We start from the raw sequence: 18942 nt of genomic DNA, 5'->3' as shown, positions 1-18942 counted from the left end.
TGGATTTTTAGTCGATAGATCTGATAGGGTTTCGGAGAAGGTAACTAATATTTTAAACTGATTTCACAGTCTTTCGCCAGGTAGGGATCGAAAGATACTGATCGATTCGAGCGCATAATAAAACAAATTTATTAATTAATTAAAATCCGTGTGTATCATACATCACCCACTAAATCGTTAATGCATCTTTTCCAAAAAATCGGAGACATCTTAAATGTTCATCAATATCGTTTCATAGAAGTTTCTTTAAAGCACGTCTTGCTTTAACTTCCTATTTCTTATGGATTAGCCAGTCAGTTTTTCCCTGCAAGTTTAATATAGAGACAAATTAGAATATAAGTTAAGGGGTGAATATTCCAACGAGCTTAAATAATTAACAATTAACAATGTGATTAGAGGCTAAAATGTTGTTTCCATTTTTATTGCACAACTTAGACTTAAATACTAACAACAAATACAAATATTATTGCAATATTCTGCGTTTCAACTTTGTACATATGTATGTATAAATAAAGATACATGGATTTTTGATGCATACATCATGTACAACTTGTGTTTGTTTCAATTTCCAAGAATTTGGATAACAATAAAGCAATATAAAAATTAGAATTACAGCGGGCGGTTATATTAAAGTTGGCAACAAATTAAATAAAAAAGCACTGGGCCTTCGTTCCGCAAAATACGAACAACAAAATGATGTTCATTCAAATACATACTAAATGTTCGCTTAACAACTAACGAGTAATTTTTTACAATTTAAAAGCCTTTCATGTTGCATTTTCACAAAAAAACAAAACCTTAATTTGCACAACATTTTAAAAACGACTAGCACTAAACAGCCCTGTGTGTGTAAAAATACCTAATATATATATAATATATGTATATGCACGTGCACAATTAAATATAAATATATTTAAGTACATAAATTGAAACAACCTGATTGCGATTTGTGTCTGGCTTTGTGTGTGATTAGGCTCGAGGCAAATAATTGCCCAGGCCAACCCTAACGAATAAGTTATATTTATGTATATATTTGATGGGCTGCAACTAAAGCCCGTCCTTGGTAAATTCGTTGTGCTGGCTGCTCACATTCGACTCTCGCTCCTAGACTCCTTCGTTTCTTCTACTCGCTAATGGAGTAGGCCTTGCGCACACATTTGCTGTGCCGCGAGATGCGTAGTTCGCCATCCTCGTGTGCATGGTCCTGGTGGTGCTGGCAGCCTGAAGGCGGCTCGGCATCGTGGGCAGGCACTGTTGACGATTTGTTCAAAGCGTAGGTCCGTATAAAATCAATCGTCGAGTAGCCTTGGGTGCCCACAATTTCGGCAGATGATGCAGAACCGGCTGCTGTCGATGCGCCAGCATGCGAGTTTCTGTTCTGTGCTAATGCCGCAGCATCGGACGCTTTTTTCCCTTCCGGAGTTTGTGGCATAGTATTTGTCAGGGACAGGCCGCTGCCAAAACCATTTGTCATCGTCTTGGGCGAGCACTGTGCGGGACTACGCGGCTGATCCAAGTCGAGCACTATGTAGTTGACACCAGGTGGGCTGGTCGGCGTTACCGGCGGCGCCGGCTGCTGCTGCTGCTGTTGCGACGCGGATATCACTGAATGCTGCGAGCAGTCGCGTGGCAGTGGGGGCAGGTCCAAGCGACTTACGTTCTCATAGCAACGATCGTTGCAGCCAGCAGAGGCAAGCGGCATATCGAACAGAAGACGCTCCCGCGATGTCTCCACATTGGCATACAATCGCAGCGATTCGTTGAGCGCCGGAGCGGGATCTTGCGGCGGAATGTCACCCAAATGCTGCTGCCGGCGCATTGTGCTGAATGCGCTATTTGTGGATGTCGGCGTGGTCTCTAGTGGTGAACTGCAGCGATTCTGCTCCTGCAGCATGCGCTGCATTGGTTGATCGAAGTAAACGTTGCCATTGGTATTGATGTAGGCGCCGGGTGTGATTGGAGACTGCAGAGCGCCCTGCTCGGCGCCGACGAGCTGCAGATTTGGCAAGGAGTCGGGTGAATCGGACGTCAACGCAATCACATTGTTCGGCAGCTGCTGCACCTGCAGCGCAGTACGTGCCAGCATCGGAGCCGGCTCCAGATAATTGTTGCTATGCGGCTGAACATCGCTGCGACCCAACAGCACCGACACTGAATTTGTGGAGTTGACGAGTTCGCGTTCCCGCTCCACTTGGGCAAAGGCGTCGGTGTTCACGGCATTTATATAGCGCTGGAACATCGGATAGAGCTGCTCCGCATTGTGTATGCGGAACGTGTAGATGCCCGGGCCAGACATGCAGCGGCGTCCCGCCTCGAAGGAGAACAAATCCCCATTGAGTCCATAGCGACGCAGGTGCTGCAGAGCCCACACAATCGGCTCACAGCCAGGCGTCATGAAAATCAACTCGCGTGGCGTCAATTCCAAGTAGCCGCTGCGTACGATGGGCGCCTCCGGTCCGCTTGGCTGCAAATGGGCCACGCGCACCCGAAATACGTTCTCCTGCCGCAGTTCACTTAGTTTATTAGTGCTAGTGATGCAGCCCATGGTGTGCTGCAACAACAAATTGTATTCATTTAACAGAATCTCAGGTAATCACTTGCCACATACTTTTTTGCTTGCCTATGGAGGCAAAACTGTTATCTATAGCATGGAAACGGCGTATGGGAATAAAAGTCGTCACAGCCACTGGCAAATGTGGCCGCCCTCCATTTACGACAAGGCCTTCACGTGTTGTCGCGTTTACTCCATAACAATTAACTGGATCTTAGCCTATTATTAACTAAATTCCTCTTTTGGCAATACTTTTGTGTTTTTTTTTTTATTTTTGTTTTTTATTGCTGATGCTGTTTCTATGCCCGTCTGTTAACTTTACATTCGAATAACATGTTATTAACAGTGAGCACGAATTTTATTCTGTTATCTCGATTGCAAACTTCTATTTGTTGTGACAATAATTAGCTATTCGCAAAAGTTCTTCTAATCGAAGTCAAGCATTAGCAAAATAAGGCAAAAATGCAATTGAGGTGCATATTTAAAACTTAACAGCGCCTAACTGGCAGCGATTTTGAGCTATAACAGCTGCATAACAGATTCAGCTGCCTCAAAAAATCTATCGAAATTCATAAATTTAAATGCGAAAAAGATTTAGGTTTTTGATATACAATATATATATTTTTTATATTTTTCATATTGATATTATCATTGAGTGGCGTATATCTGAATAAACAACGTTTTTATTTTATTGTTTACGCACTTTATAAAATTTTAGCTGTTAGTTTTTTAAAATTACAGACATTCAAGATTAATTTGGGGTTTTTCGGATTAACAGTTCTTTGCCCATATTTCATTTATTTCATTCCAGAGCTGTGCACAGCATTAAAGTCGGACACTCTCAAGTAAAGCACGGCTAAGATGCACTTCGCAATTTGATTATTCTAGTCGTTTTTATTGTGGTAATCCAAACAATACAATTTCACAATTTACGAAACATAATTAACATGGAAATGCATAATAAGGCTAATGCGATCATCTATATCTTCACCTCGTGAACGTGGAATTAGTCTAAGAACTTAAGCAACACAACAATACATATCGAAATAACTTATATATATATAACCAATTCAGCCCCCCGTGGTTCCACTCAGATATATATCCATTACGTCCTTGTTTAAGTGCACGAATTGGCGACGCTTGGGTATGGGTTGAATGTTTGGTAGCCGCGTCCCATTCACAGCATTCAGACTTAATAGTGGCTCCTCGTCATCGTCGATGACGTCGTCGTCATTGTCCGGCGGCCGCTGCACCACACGCTTTCGCTTGGAAGTGGTGCTTGAGGTGGGCTGGTTGTCGCTTATTGTCGATTTGCTTGAATTCTCGGAAGTTGTGGAATACGCAGATACCGCACTCGAGCTCTGTGAATGCACCTGCTGACTAGAACTCACATCGGAAATGGAGTTTGTGTTGCCTGCTGCACGTTTTTTGCCCCTCTGTAGTTGTATGGCATGTCGCAGCTTAACACGGTAGATTTTCACCAGCGTATCATAGCAACTTCCACAGAGGAGAGTTGTGCTCCGCAATTCTGGGTTAATATGCTTGGCGAAGCTAAGAATTTTCTCGTCACTGATCGACTTGTGAGGTGTACGGAGGTGATGGTTGCCTAGGCCGCAGTAGCGTTTGCGTGACGTAGGCGATGTTGATTTTGGTGTTGGCGGCATCTTCAAGTATCAAATATAAGTCTTATATGTTGTGTTTTAGACACATTTAAATTACTTTTATCCCAGTGCTTGCTACGATGCTATTTCCCGCCGAAGCTGTGACAGCTTGTTTTATTATGTGCGACCTTTTACAGACAAAGCGAAAATATCTGAAAATTCCATAAAAATACCGAAAATATACCGAAAATACCGAAATAGACGTGTCAGGATGCCGTTGTATAAATCACAGGACGCCGCCGCAAGTGAAGGAAGCGACTCCATCGATATATTGAACAATATCCTTAAGCTATTGACAATATTCATACATCGATATTTCTTATAAATGCGAATATTAGGAAAGGAAGTCAGCAGGTTTATTTCATAAAATGCCGTTTATTTGTTTTCCTTGCAACGTAATAATATACAATCGTTTCATGTATTATTATAAACTTTTTCTCTATTTCAAAGGTTTGCAATATCTGCGATTATGTCTCTAATTTGAATTCTACAGCGGTCAAACGGTCCTATCCCATCTTTTACTAGAAACTGTCAAACTATCGATAAGTATCAGCACTTAGCTACTTTAAGGGAATGAAAATGAAAAAAAATGTGCCCAATCGTTCACACACATACTCTGCTTCAACGCATTCGGTTTGTTTGACAGATATACGAGAGACAGAAAGTAGTTAAGAAAGAAAGAAGTACGGTTTATATTTGAAAAATCAGAATATAAGAATAAAGTGCGTGTGCGTAATATAAGTAACGAGCCAGGTAAATGCAAATTACAATATTCATTTCATTCATAAAGAGTTCGAAAAGCGCAAAAAAAATGGCAATCACGAAATTTGAAAAACCAAGCCAAGCTGTCTGAGTGCCTTTGTGTGTGTAAGTGCTTGTAGTTGAAATTCTGTATAACGCTTTGTATATGTACGTTTGGAGTTTTAATAGTGTGTGAATGCGAGTGTAGGACGAGACTTTGTGAATTATGACTTTTAATTGTTGACAAATGTATGCGTTATTATAATTCATATATACCGAGTGCTAAGATCCTTGTATCTTTTAAAAATGCTTCATATATTATTGGTATAAGTGCCGCATACAGCCTACGCATACATAATTCAAAAAGGACGCCACGCTCTTGCCTGTGTATGCGTGTACGTGGGCTGGGCGCGTTGACAGGAAATTCGCTAAATAAATGTGCAAATTTCACGAATAATGCGGTAAAAATGCATATATATTTGGCCGGCTATTTATTGCAATAAAGCTTCATCGCACCCCCTAAATCTACTCCTCGCTGTTAATAGTTTTTGGCGTTGTTTGCAGCCTTTTTCTCAATTTTGGGTGTGCCGCCTGCAGTTGCGTCGGCGTTGCCACTATGTCGCCGCTGTCGGCGTCGCTGCCGGTGGCTTTGTATCCGTTTGGCTCTCTCTCTCTCTCTGACTCTCCCTCTCTTTCTTTTTGTATGTCTATCTCTCTCGCTCTCTATTCCCTGCCCGCTGCTCTTCGTTGCTTATCAACATTCTTTCCCTTGCGTGCTTCATTTATCCTTTTTTACGCTTTGTGCTGTCACTCGTACACTCCTTGCTTCTTGTCGCTTCTTTCTTTTGTAAATGCGTGTATATGCATGCACATGCATGTTTATTGTGTGAGTAAGAGTACGAATGCGTGTGTGTGTTGTCTGCGGCTGTTGCCTTGTTCGTTCAAGTTGCCTGACTTGACTTATTTTTCATTGTCGTTGTCTTGTCTTTGTTTAAGCATTCTACGCCTGATTACACTTGCCAGCACTTTTGCACTTGGACTTGCACGTTAAAAATATCCTTGCCTAATGATCTCAGTTTGTTATTTTAAATGGCTTTTACTTTCGTCCAATTTTATCAGTAGTCGCTTAAGCCGAGGATCGTTTCAATTCTAAATGAAATAGTGGGAAGCAGAGAGAGCGAGAGAGAGATGGAGAGAGAGATACGAAAAACACCTACCTCTGTTATAAAAATATTGCGACGCAAGTTTGCAGTCAGTGAAGCAACAAAATACATGAGAGTAGTTAGCCTGCTGCCAGGCAGCAGCCAGCCACCGCCCTAACTGGCGTTGCTGCTTATGTTGTGTCTGTGTGTTTTTGCGCGTGTGTCTGCGTGTGTGTGTGTGTGCATGTATATGCACTCATCACATTGAAAACTTGTGCCAGACTGCATTTGCCGATATTACCAATATAATTTTACTAGATTGATAATAAAATATTTAATATTTATAATTTGAGCATGGGTTTTATGTTTATTTAATTTAACAGTTAAATAGTATTCGTTATAAAAGTTTTCACAGTATGTATATCCGTCCTTTGTGTTGGTCTGGCATTCTAAGTCGTAATATTGCTTAGCTCGGGGCTGGATTGAAGTCGCTTCAAATTACATACGTTTGGTTGAAGTGTTGTAGGGGGCGGGGAATGGGGAGGGGTTGGGGGTGTAGTGATTGTCACTCGCTTTATATTGTTTTTGTTATTCAGGGATCTGAACGCTGTTGCCGACTGTGGTTGCCATAAAACCAAACAATTTTGTGGCTTATATTTGCAATACCGTTACGTACTCTCTGCCAAGTGCAACTTGCGGTTGGGCGAGGTGAATTGTATACCATTGGGCAATCTCGAGTATCTTGATCCAAAACTTAATATTATAGCCAGAAAGAAGTATAATCTTTGTTAGTCAAGTCAGAAGTCGTTAAAATCCCTGTCTGACAGCTGGTGTTTTGCTTTTTATTTAATAGGCACTTAAGAAAATATACTTACAACATATTTGGAATTTGCTCTACGAACTATAAATACATACATAAAAAATGATGAAATTAAGATTCAATGTGTCTAGAAAAGTGACTTATGATATTTCAATCAGTTAGTTTGCACTATCTATCGTAACGGCGACCACATTTTCACTCAAGTACAGGGCTTTCGTACAATAACAAGAAAAGTGCCTGCCTTTCTCAAACAACGCAATTTGTGCCGATCCGGCAGCATTGCTTCAAAGCCGTGGCCGCTTATCTGCGACCAGCCGGCCGGCCCGACCTGGCTGTCGGCTGCGCCGCCGTCTCTTGTTTCGTGTGCTGCTCATCTTATTGCTTTGTTTGTTGTTATTGCGGCGGATTGATTTTTTGCTTTGCCTACGAATATTTTTGAATATGGCATACATATTTATTTTTCATATAAAAGGCTGCTGCTGTTGTTTGTTTTTTGTTTTTGTTGAATTGGCATTTATAACAATTTAAATTGCGCGCCACCGATCACTATAAATAAACAAAACACTTGGGCACATGTATACATAACTGTAAATAGGTACATACTTTATGCATGTAGGAAAAACTACTTGGCAATAGTTTTTCAAGTGGTATGGTTGGGTTTTGTACCGGTTGGGGTTGAGAGGAAACGGTAAAAATTTGCTGGGTTGATGAAAAAATACAAGAATATTGAAAGTAACAAACCGCAACATACACCCACATATACATAAATACACACATACATATGTATGTGTATAAATAAAAGAGAAAATGGCAATGGCGGCTGTTCAGGAGAAAATAGAGTGACTGCGCGCTGCTCAAGAACATCTTTTACGCACATGTTGATTATAAGTGCGTGGGTAAATGTGTGTGTGTGTGTTGGTGGGGGCACTGACAAGGCATGTCAACACTTTGGCATTGGGAACCTAAAAATATTTATTGTTTTATAAGCGTGCAGTCTAATGCAGTTATCAATAACAGTCGCCGAATTCGAATTCGTTTCAATTAAATGATAAACGTTTCGATAATCAGCTTAAATTTCAGCAAATTAACAGATACTATTCAACACAAAAGTTACCAAGTATATCACAGAGGGAAAGAAAAGCACTGAATTCTTACGGTTTACGACTCTCCCTCTCTTTTATTGCAGTGCTATTGTTTATTTAAAGCTCGTACTGCAACAGCGCCCGCTTGCTGCCATGTGGGGTCATTGTGTGAAGTATGAATGGCAAAATAAAGCAATAAAGTGTGCATGTGTGTGTGGATGCCTGCATGTGTGTGTGTGTGTGTGTGTGTGTGTCGATGCCGCCGTCAAGGCTCATTAGTTTTGTTATTGACTCCTTACGCGTTGCACGCATACAGCAGCAACAGCAGCAGAAGAACAACAACAAAAAGAAACAACAAAAAATATCACTATCGCTTTTATCGATAGCTGCTGATGGTCACTTAATGCAATATTGTTGCCTCTGGAGCCCGCATTTCAGCTGTTTACGCCTCTCCCGACGTTTCCGGCCTTTCTCTCTTTGTCTACTTCTGTTTCTGGCTCTGCCGTCAGTAGCTCTGCTTACACTGCAAGCGCCTGAAGAAGAAGTTTCTTTTTGCTTTCTGTTGCTTCTGTTTCGTCGCTGATCGCGAGTCTGGCAGCAGCAGTCGTTGTTTGTTATTTAAGCTGAACGGTTTAGTGTTCGGTTCTTGTGCGTCGGCTTTTTCTGAACATTACGAATCGGGCAATTCCTCTGGCAGTGCATTCTGTGTGTGTGTGTGTTCACGAAAGTGCTTCACCCGTTATTAACTGTTTAATTAAAAGCTCTTCTACTCATTGTGCCAAACAATTGCAAGAAATAGCTCTTCTTCTCTACTCACAATTCAGTGGCCACCCGCGCAGCTGACGCGACACACGACAAAGAGTAAGTACCGGAAGTATGTAAGCAGAAGCAGCGGGCGTCGATTTTCGCCATTCGTCGCTTTGTCTTATGAATTATTTATGGTTGTATTAAAATGCCGTTTACAATACCAAAGTGGTCCGGACAGAGCGTGCAGCGCGTTGAATTTCTAATCAGAATACTGGCAGCGCGCGCCACTTGTGACAACTCACTCATTCTAAGTAAAATCAAGCACCCAAACGGCCCACCACCAACACGGGTGACTAATTGATATTCGCCTTTGTTTCTACTACTTTTATAACAACTTCTTTTTATTAAACTACTTGCACATACACACACACACACACAATCACACTCCTTAATTAGCCGCAAATTCCAAAGACTGAAACTGGGGAAGAGAACAAGAATGGCACAGCCAACCGGTTCCACCAGCAGCCGCAGCCCACTTTTTTTTTTTTTTTTTTGCTAGCTACGCTTTCTACTTGCATCCGCATCCTTCGCCAATATTGCGAGTTGACTGTGTGCGTGTTTCAAGTTTTTGGCTACAGTTGTAAAACTGACATTCAGTGTTGCCAGAATTTTAAAGAGCTTTGCACAAACGATTTGCGTTAAACTATTTTAATGAATTGCAACTTTAATTTCTGATCTTTAAACTAATTATATTTGTGAAACAATATCCAGTGAAACGAATTTTTAATATTTCAGAACTAGAAAATAGTCAGATTGTTGTCTATTATGTTTCCTAGTTTCCGCCAAATCTGGCTATAATAAAGCTAAAGAGGGCAACACTGCTCTTTGGCTGGCTTATTGGAAAACTGTGCCCCAAAGTAAACATACAGATTGATTCAGTCTCGCCAAATGATTGTCTTCAGGCCAAGCTTCAATCCAGTTTCATACAAAATCATTTTATCTGACTTGACTAAAGCGAATATGGATAAAAAGATAAAAACGATTGAACATTCTTAAAATCCCTAAAAATTATTTAATTTAAATTTTTTTATAATTGCCTAGTTGATACTTTTGGCTTATATAATGTTAAAACAGACATCGAATTTTCCAGATAACAAGTTCTGAATCTTGAAGATTTGCTTAAATCTGATTTTTTTATCTACTACTACGTTTTGTGTTATCGCAACAAGCACACGCCCGCGAAATGATGATAAGTCTACGTATGCATATTGTTTGCCAAGATCAATTTTTTTTCAGCTTATCATTTGATATGCTACTGTCAGTAAGTAGCAGATATCTGGGCTGAAACGCAGTTATGTATTTACATAAATGTACGTAAAAAATGTGTTTGTTTTAGTATATGTGGATTTTGTATATGGGATCACGTAGCTCCCACTCTGTGTTATATACTAGATTGGATTCCAGTGAAGAATGTTAAGAAGTTAAACCGTCATTTCTATTGTTGGGCGCCGACTGTGAATCACACACAATTACCACATGCAATGCAATTGATAGGGAGTTTCTTTGTGCCTCAGTTTTTATTCGTTTATCAATTGAGTGTGCGCTGCTTGCCTTGGGTTGGTTTGTTGTTGTTATTATTGCCTTCTAGAGACACTTCCTCTCTATTACTGTACTTTCTTTTTATAAATGTATTTATATATATTTCGTTTTATCATTCGTTGGGGGGGTTCTCTTAGATAGCAAAGTATCTAAGACTACCGTTATGGCAATGCATATGCATATGTGTATATGTTTATATTTGGGCTATGCTCGTTGAGTACAATACAATACATATCAATAATTGTGAAGAATTCAGTCCGCTTCGCTCAGATATACATACTTCACCACAATGCCGGATCATCGTCCGTCAAAAGCTGACCGGAAATGATAATTGAAAAATGTTTTCTTCGTTTTGTCATTTGTATTGTATTGCGGCTTGTATGTGGTATATGAATTTTCAGTTTGTAACTAATTATGGCACTTATTTTATGTATCCTTTTCATATTGTCGCAGCGCATACGAAAACTACAACTACCGAAACAACAACAACAACAACACCAACACTGCGCTAACCAATTATATCCGGTTATTTGAGACATTCTCCGAGACGCGCTCATTTGAAGCGACTGTTATTGTTCTTGTTCTTCCTCTTCGTTTTCTTGTTGCCGTTGCCGTTGTCTGCTTTTCGCACAAATTTTTCACAGTGCGCTTCCCCCTCAATTTCTGGACTGCTGACGCCTTTTGCTGCGTGGGCCACAAATATGTTTTTGTTGTTATTGCTACATATATTTCCTCTTGACAATTTGTGTGTTATGTGCATTTATTGTATTTAAGTGCATTTTCTATATATATTTAGGTATATACGTTTATTGGTGTATGTACACATACATATGTCTTCGATTTGTTATTTTGTTTTGAGCTATATTTAGGCGTGGCTTATCAGTAGGAGCAATACAAATGGATGTGTCTCAAATAGCCAAGTAACAAATATGCAATGCTTGCATTTGTGTCTGTGAACATATGTTACAGTGTGTGTGCGTATCTGCGTTTCTATTTAATTGTTGAGTCTACTTGCACTTCGCTCCTTTTCTTATTACAATACTTATACATATGTACATACGTTTGTATGTGTGTATTTGCACATGCGACTGTCGCCGGCTGGCGGCTGATTGATGAAATTGGAAGGAAAGAGCCGAGATGATGCAGTCCTATGCAAGTATGTGCACGATTGTGTGTGTGTGTGTAGAGGCACGAAAAGGGAGGGTGGCTTAAAGTATGCCTGAGAATGTGGGCGTTCGTTTGATTAGCTTATAAAAGTTCAATTACGTCTGCCTTGCGGTTTTAAGTGCGCGCGCACTTACCAAGCTCTCAGCGCTATAAATGTTATAAATGCCCGACAATGCAACCAACTTGAATCTGGATTGTATGCTCATACATGCAGACATATTTATCTGAGCTTGTATATGGCATGACTTGAAATTAATGTTTGTCCAGTTGGCCGGTCCCCGACACTAGCGTACGCATTCCTGCACAATCAATTTAATTTACGTTTGGTCTGGTCTCATGCGATGGCTGCGATCTTCTAGTAGCGGTGCCAGGCGTGGAGCAGGAGCTGATGGAGGGGAGGCGTGGGGTAGCAGGCGTCAAATTGAAAGCGCAGCCGCAGCAGCAATACAACAGCTTAAAGTGTCAAAATTGATAGAGAGCAGACAATTGAACACATCCACACACACACAAAAGAAACGTATGTGTATGTATACATGTATACATATATACATGGCTCTTTGTGTAGCTGTTGTTGCATTTCAAACATGCTTCATTGTTGATAAATGCGCTTTTATTTATAGACGACAGCACTCTGTTCCCGAGCTTGCCTTGCGTTGTGTCTCTCTGTATGTGTTTGTGTGTGTGTGCTCTCTGCTTTCCTTTGTCCCTTCGTTTATACATTTTCTTTTACTGAATACAACACAAAGGCGCGACTTAAAAGTAGGAGGTGTGAGAGGCCAGCGGCATTTCTATTATTGCATGTGAGTTCGACAAGTAAAAGGTCAAGTTTAAATAAAATTAACTAAAAAAGAAATTTACACGAAATGTCTGGCACACAGCTTCTTAATAATGCGGACGCAGCCGCAATTGGGTAATTTTAATGGAACAACCAATTTTAGGCTGTCAATCACTAGTTACGTATGTACATATATCTGACTCTTGCTATGCTAATCTTGTAAGCGCTTAGCCTCGCATTTTCTGCATGTCATGACGTGCGCCGTCAGTCTGGCAACGCTGTCACATTTTTGGTGCCTGTTGTTTTATGTGGGCTGCGGCGCCGCCGCCCAAGTACTTTCACACGCCCCCCATTTGCCGCTGGGCTGTTGTGACGTAGCGTCGACGCGAGCGTCAGCGTTAGCTTCGCCGAGCCCCGAGCCGTTGCCATGGCAACGACGGGCAATGACCGTCGACGTTGTTGCTGTACGTTGCGTAAGTGTAGTAGTATTTGATGGCTAAGTGTGCAGCAGTAGTAGTGGTAGTAGAATTGAAACGCCGGCCGGCAACCCTCTGCGCACAAGCTCGTTTTATCCTTGTTCCCTTGTCCTTTTCGACTTGCTGCTGCTGATGCGTCATGCCGCAATTTTACTTGCGCTTTTATTATATTGTTGTTGCCAGCTTTGGCTTAGTACGCGCACAGTTGGTTATTGTGCAGTCTATTTTGGTAAGGGTTGAGTTACGGCTACACCTGTGTTTACTTGCGTGTGTGTTTGTGTGTGCGTGTATGTGTCGGCATATTCTTGCGATTACTCATCAACATTTTTGCATGTATTCTGTTCGAACCGCTCGGATATTTAATTTGAAATTATACGATCAAATTAATTGCTGCCTCAACTTGTTGTTGTTTTGTTTTTTGCCTAGCGTCAAATTTGCTTCAGATTCACTTATATTAATCTTCAGGTGGATCCAAAACATTTGAAGCAAAGGTGGCGTTCGCTCGTCTTCGAGGTGTTCAGTGAATTTAATTGGGTTCATTGAACGATTCGATGAAATGTGATGATTACTTCTAAAATGTTTCGTTTCGTTTCGGTTTCGTTTGTTTTTATTCAAAAGCACAATTCACAGTCAATACAGTCAATACCCCGATGCAATGAACTGTACGTAAATCAAACCAAAAGTATTCAATAAAGTTAGTAACAAATTGAATAGTTTCAATTCGTATTGATCTTAACTTATGGTATTCGTTTTGTCCATAATATTGAATTTGTACTTTGCTTATTCGCTTAAATAAAAAGTATCTTAATGATATTTTTATCGGCAGGAACTCTAGGAGCAGCTGGTACCGCAGCTGTTCTGGCCTGACCGCGAATCAATACATCCAAAGGTAACTTGAACGCGAACAAAGACAGCTTCGAGCCTAGGTTCCCGGCAGCGCCGCTCCTACATGCGACATGTACGCACGGGTTTTGTTTTTTGTACAACCCCTAAAAACGAAGAAACTTCACTTTTTAATATTTGTGCTTGAATATATCCCCTCGCCCGGCGTTCAGCCGGACGACTTTGGACTTTCGCCCGCCTCTCGCTTCGTTTAAATTTTGTGTGGCTGGGTTTCTGTTTCATTTACCCAGTCGAGGCGTGTAATTCGATTTCCAAAGTGACGCATAGTACTACGCCAGTATCAAGAACAGCAAAAAAGGGGGTTTATGCCGCGCCCGCTTTCACTCTCTCTCTCGCTCTCTCTCTCTTGCGCTCTGCCTCTCTTTTGCCCTGTATGTGTCAGCCTCTGTCGTCGTCGTCGTCATGTGTTGCTTCATAAATATTTCCTGGATTGGATGATTCATTTGCCGGGCAAAACATTTTTTCGATTGCTGTCTTCTTTAGCATTATTCATTTGTCTTTAATGCTTTTTGTTGTTGTTGTTGTTGTTTTGTCTTTTTGTACCTACGTCTAGCTGAACAGTTTTGAGCGACAAATAACTGTGATACATGAATACATACTGTGAATACTTGCCATAGCTCTGGAAGTCCAAATCTGCGTTTTTAAAAAGTTAAATTATTTTTCGGTCAGAAACTCTGTGTTTATACACACCCAATTTTACAAGAATATTTCTTTAAATTATTCCGAAACACAAGTACTAAATTATTAAACATTCAATCGATGATTATGCAAAATGATTTGTTGAGTTAAAAGAGTATATAAAGAATTGTTCGTTTTGCACCGGATCGCAATGGTCTACAGCTTTCTCTGTGAAATGTCACAGTTCATTATATTCCCTGGATAAACCCCGTTATTTTCCATGAATTTTTCACTGTTTTCGGAAACGTGCGTATTGCGTCTTTTCGCTGTTCTGATAAGGCAAGGTACACACAAAAAAAAAAAAGAGCAGACACTCAAACTGTTTATTTTTCTTTGTTTTTATATCGTGGCTTATCAGATCAGACGCATATTTCTAGCCGTTGTCGTTGGCTGCCTGCAGCAGAAGTTGGCGTGCATTAAAATGTCAAATGTATAAATAAAATGGCAAGTTCAATTTAAAGTGTGCGCTGCCATTTCTCGATACTCGACACTCGACACTTGCGAAGAGCTACCAAAAAATACATACGCCTAAAGAAATACAATTAAATATATACATATCTATATAATTACTTAAATACATAAATAACAACAGAAGACGTTGAACAAAAAAAAATAAACAAAAAAAAATATATTATATATATATAAAATAGAAGAAGGCAACTAATTTGATGTTATTTTCTAAATTCTCGTTGCACACCCCACCCGTATTTACAGAACAGACATATAACCAATTAGCGATTAAAGAGGACCAGCAAAAATGGGTAAAGCTCAGAGCAAGCGTTCAATTGATATCACCACCGATCCGAAAAAGGTTGGCGAGGGCGACGAAGTCGCTGGCAAAGTCGAGAAAATTGAAGATGTCGATCAGGCGTCGGCGCCGCCCGCATTAAATGGCGATGCGGCAACGACAAAGGAAAAGAGTCCCGGCAGCGAGGATGCAGCGGGCGCAGCGGGCGCTGCAGAGGTAAGGCATAGTCGGACAGAATCCGGAGCCCCTGTCTAAACGAATTTTAATTTGCTGCAATTGTAGAAAAAGGAGACCGAAGAGAACTCTGAGAACGACAAAGATTTAACCACCGAGAAAAAAACTGCAGATTCGGCACCGAAATCTGATGGCGCCTCCGGTGATGCGTCTGCTGAATCTGCAAAAGATGAGGCAGTCGCAGCCTCTGGCTCGCCGAAAGAGGGCAGTGGCGCCGAGGAAATCTCACCTCTGGCTGATGAGAGCATCAAGTCCAAGTCCAAGAAGGATAAGGTGAAAAAGAAATGGTCATTCCGAAGCATATCGTTTGGCAAAAAGGACAAACAGAAGCCAGCCAAGACAGAGGAGCCTGCATCCCCAACTGCAGTAGCGGCAGCCAGCTCCGAGTCCGCGCCAACGAATGGCGAGGCGGAGCAGCGACCAGCAGAAGCAGAGGGAGCACCAGCAGCAGCAGCTGCCGCAGACAAAGAAGAGGTAAACCCGAAAATCCAGCGATTATTTGCATACCTGCAAGTAACGAATATATTTTGTTTTTACAGCAAAGCGCGGACGCAGCACCTGCAGATGCGGCGACCAAGGTTGAACCGAAACCCACCGAAAATGGTGCAGCCAGCGAACAGGAAAAGCAGCCGCAGGAGCCACAGGCGAACGGAGATGACAAGACATCCGCGCCAACAGTAAGCGAGGAGGCGGTTAAGTCGGAAACTACACCCACCACCGAGTCGAAGGTTGAGGCTGTCGAGCAGAGCGCTGTTCCGGAGCCCGTCAGTAGCAACGATACCACCGAAGCTGTTACCAATGGTCATGGCGTAGTCGAGCTAGTGTTGACCAATGGCGACAAGAACGGGTTGGCTGAATCCCCGACCGAGCCGGAGGCAGCACCCGTCAACAGTGCTGGCGAGGAGCCGCATCATCAGAACGGCACAAATGGAGTTGGTGAGAACAATGACACTGCCACGCCACCGCCAACACCTGTCGCCGAGACCGAGTCCGAGGCCGATCAAATTAAGAACAAGTCGCAAATCGAGGTAAAACAACAACAACTAGACACCACAAACAACACTGTAAATACGAGTATCACAACAACAACAACAACAAGAACAACAACCACAGGCACTGAGAACAACTCCACAATCACAATCACTGAGACAGAGACCATTGCCGCCGCAGAGTTAGTTCAGACCCAACCAACCAACACCCAAAATAACACAATACCTAACATCACCACCAACACCACCGACAATTCCGTTTATCTTCCCACTTCCCAAGCGCAGGACGAAGTGCAAGCCGCCGACGCCGCCGAGGAAGAACAAGTGGTTGCTGCTATTATAGCGGCTGTTAGTGAGCCTTCCGATTCCGAGGGTTTTGTTTTTATTGCACCTCCCGCTGAAACCGACCTGGCCCAGGCTGAACTTCAAGCTGAGCCCGAACAAGAAACGGCTGTGGTTTGTGTTTCCCCTGTGCTGCCCAATCTAGAACTTGAATCCGACGCTCCAAAATTCGTCCCAGAGCCCAATCCCGATGCTGATGTTTTAGTTTCTGTTGCTGATAGCGCCGAGGCTAATGTGGTTACAGTTGAGTTCAGTCAGCCACCACCACTGCCCAAGTCTCCGCCGCCCTCCCGTGTTTCGGCATTTGCATTGACCACAGACGATGAAACGCCCGACAACGACGATGACAGCTTCGTGAACGAGGAGGCAAAGCAAGAGGACATTGATACACCAGCACCCACAGCGGAGGATGGTCCACTGTTGGCCGATATTGAGCACCAGGCGCATGCATTTGTTGAGGAAATAACCGAGCAGGCGGCAGATATTGTAACGGAACAGGACAAGCAGAAGCCACTGATGATCGAGGACGTAACTTTAGAGAACATCAGTGAAGAGCTAATGAGTTCTGCCGTAAAGATTGTTACCGATGTTGATGCCGACGATAACGATGACATTGAGGAGGAGGAGCAACTGAAAAAAACAGAGCAGGTTAGCAAGGATGAAGAGCTGGTGGAACAGCCAGAGATAATATGCGATGACAAAGTGAATGATGATGTGGCTGAGGATGGCATCAAGGAAGGGGAACAGCCGGATGATATTAGCGAGAAAATCATCGCTGTTGCAGATGACTTCAGCTTGCGGGGGAACGATAGCAAGGTGACATTTGAAAATGTGCCGGAGCTGGAGGATATGCAAAGAGATAGCGATGACGATAACGATAACGATAAAATGATCAGCAGCGATAACAGCAGCAGCCTAACAAAGCTGGATGCATTTGTGGTGGACATTAAAGATGCTGCTCATCTTGAGGTGAATAAAAACCGAACTCAATCAAAACTCAACTCTACCTCACCACACTTCCCCATTGACATATTCGTATTGAGTCTTAACAGTCGTCGCTCACCGCAGCAATCAGATGCATCATAAAATTAATTCCGGTATCATATCCTGCGTTGGGCTCCCCTCTATCACTGTTTTCCCCGCTCACTGCTCTCTGCTCTTTCTGTGCTTCTCGAATTGCATCAGCTCTTTTGTTGTTTTGCGCGCTTGCCCAGCCAAGCAGTTAGCTCTGTTATTTGTAAATGTTATTGTAAATGGTTTCTCCTGTAAAACTGCAGCAGTCCGTTCTGCAGTTGTCTGTTAAGTTAATGGTTATGTTAATAGGTGGTCCTCTTGAGGTCGCTCTTGCTGGTAACTAACTGCATGATCTTACGATGTGAATGTGAATGAAATGTGAAATGGAATGTTACTAAAACAAACTGCGCGCAAGTTTTAATTGTAATGTAATTGTGCTCGTTGATTATCCAAGTACTTTAATATTAACAAAACACAAACGCAAACTGACGCCTTATTACCTCCTACCCATCCTAATCCTTAAGCTCCACATACACAAACATGCACACAAACGCACATACACGCACACACATGCACACGCACACACACCTTACTCCAGTTCCCCGATCTAACAACTCTGTTCGGCCGCAGTAACGCATCTTAACGCAGACTTTACAACAGTACTTTATTAAAAAACAGAGAAACTGCCGTTTAAATTGATTTTAATTCCCATTCATAAGTTTTGGTATCATTATTTTCGTTGTTTAATTGTAACGTCGGCATAGGTCATTGCCATTTTATCTTTTAATTGTTGTTGTTGTGCTTTAAGTTGCTTTTCCTTTCGCTCTGTGTTCATGCTCCTTTAATTTGATATGATTAAATGTGATTTTAAATAACAATAAATGTTAATATAATTTCTTTCGCATGTTCTTTTAGGATATCGCCAAGGATCTAAAGGAGAAGAATGCCGCGGCAGATGTTACAACACAGGACCTGCCCGTGACATGCGAATAATACTAATAATTATTATATATATTACATATTATTAAAAAAACAACAAAAAATAAAAAAAAAAAACAAAAACAAGAAAAAAATGATAAAAGCAAATAAGAAAACAACGCAACGTAAAACCAACAATTAAATGATAAACAAGAGAGCAAAAAAAAGCAAAATACATTTTTAACATTTACATATTTTAATCATTTTTGTACGAATTTCATATCCCTAATCCAAGATTACATGAGCATATATTCAAGAGCACGAAAATACAGAATATATGACACACACTAACACA

The 18942-nt window shown here is 41.6% G+C and overlaps 3 protein-coding genes across 3 annotated transcripts; 1 reads left to right on the top strand and 2 right to left on the bottom strand.

The window, feature by feature from the left end:
- Positions 1 to 392: 392 nt before the first annotated feature.
- Positions 393 to 2880, bottom strand: LOC135428942 (uncharacterized). Its single transcript, XM_064683077.1, has 2 exons — positions 2609 to 2880; positions 393 to 2551 (listed from the first exon to the last, which is right to left on the bottom strand). Exon 2 carries the CDS (start codon positions 2543 to 2545, stop codon positions 1124 to 1126), a length of 1422 nt encoding a protein of 473 aa, XP_064539147.1. The 5' UTR covers positions 2546 to 2551; positions 2609 to 2880; the 3' UTR covers positions 393 to 1123.
- A 545-nt stretch (positions 2881 to 3425) lies between these two features.
- Positions 3426 to 4355, bottom strand: ms(3)K81 (male sterile (3) K81). Its single transcript, XM_064682976.1, has 2 exons — positions 4271 to 4355; positions 3426 to 4215 (listed from the first exon to the last, which is right to left on the bottom strand). The coding sequence occupies exon 2, from the start codon at positions 4213 to 4215 to the stop codon at positions 3622 to 3624; it is 594 nt and encodes a 197-aa protein (XP_064539046.1). The 5' UTR covers positions 4271 to 4355; the 3' UTR covers positions 3426 to 3621.
- A 449-nt stretch (positions 4356 to 4804) lies between these two features.
- On the top strand, positions 4805 to 18742 carry Akap200 (A kinase anchor protein 200). Its single transcript, XM_064682954.1, has 5 exons — positions 4805 to 4965; positions 15057 to 15306; positions 15373 to 15798; positions 15864 to 17624; positions 18585 to 18742. The coding sequence occupies exons 2-5, from the start codon at positions 15100 to 15102 to the stop codon at positions 18660 to 18662; spliced, it is 2472 nt and encodes an 823-aa protein (XP_064539024.1). The 5' UTR covers positions 4805 to 4965; positions 15057 to 15099; the 3' UTR covers positions 18663 to 18742.
- The last annotated feature ends 200 nt before the right edge of the window (positions 18743 to 18942 follow it).

Source organism: Drosophila montana, unplaced genomic scaffold (assembly GCF_035044405.1).
Source record: "Drosophila montana isolate Dmon_TW-CO22-7 unplaced genomic scaffold, ASM3504440v1 contig_2581_1, whole genome shotgun sequence".
Lineage (NCBI taxonomy): Eukaryota > Metazoa > Arthropoda > Insecta > Diptera > Drosophilidae > Drosophila > Drosophila montana.
Note: the sequence above shows the minus strand (reverse complement) of the source record. Positions and strands in the feature narration are given on the sequence as shown.

Coding starts and splice junctions, on each gene's coding strand:
- LOC135428942 (XM_064683077.1), bottom strand. CDS start 2,545: ATGGGCTGCATCACTAGCACTAATAAACTAAGTGAACTGCGGCAGGAG.
- Akap200 (XM_064682954.1), top strand. CDS start 15,100: ATGGGTAAAGCTCAGAGCAAGCGTTCAATTGATATCACCACCGATCCG. Junction 15,799..15,863: donor CTGCCGCAGACAAAGAAGAG/GTAAACCCGAAA, acceptor TTGTTTTTACAG/CAAAGCGCGGACGCAGCACC. Junction 17,625..18,584: donor AAGATGCTGCTCATCTTGAG/GTGAATAAAAAC, acceptor ATGTTCTTTTAG/GATATCGCCAAGGATCTAAA.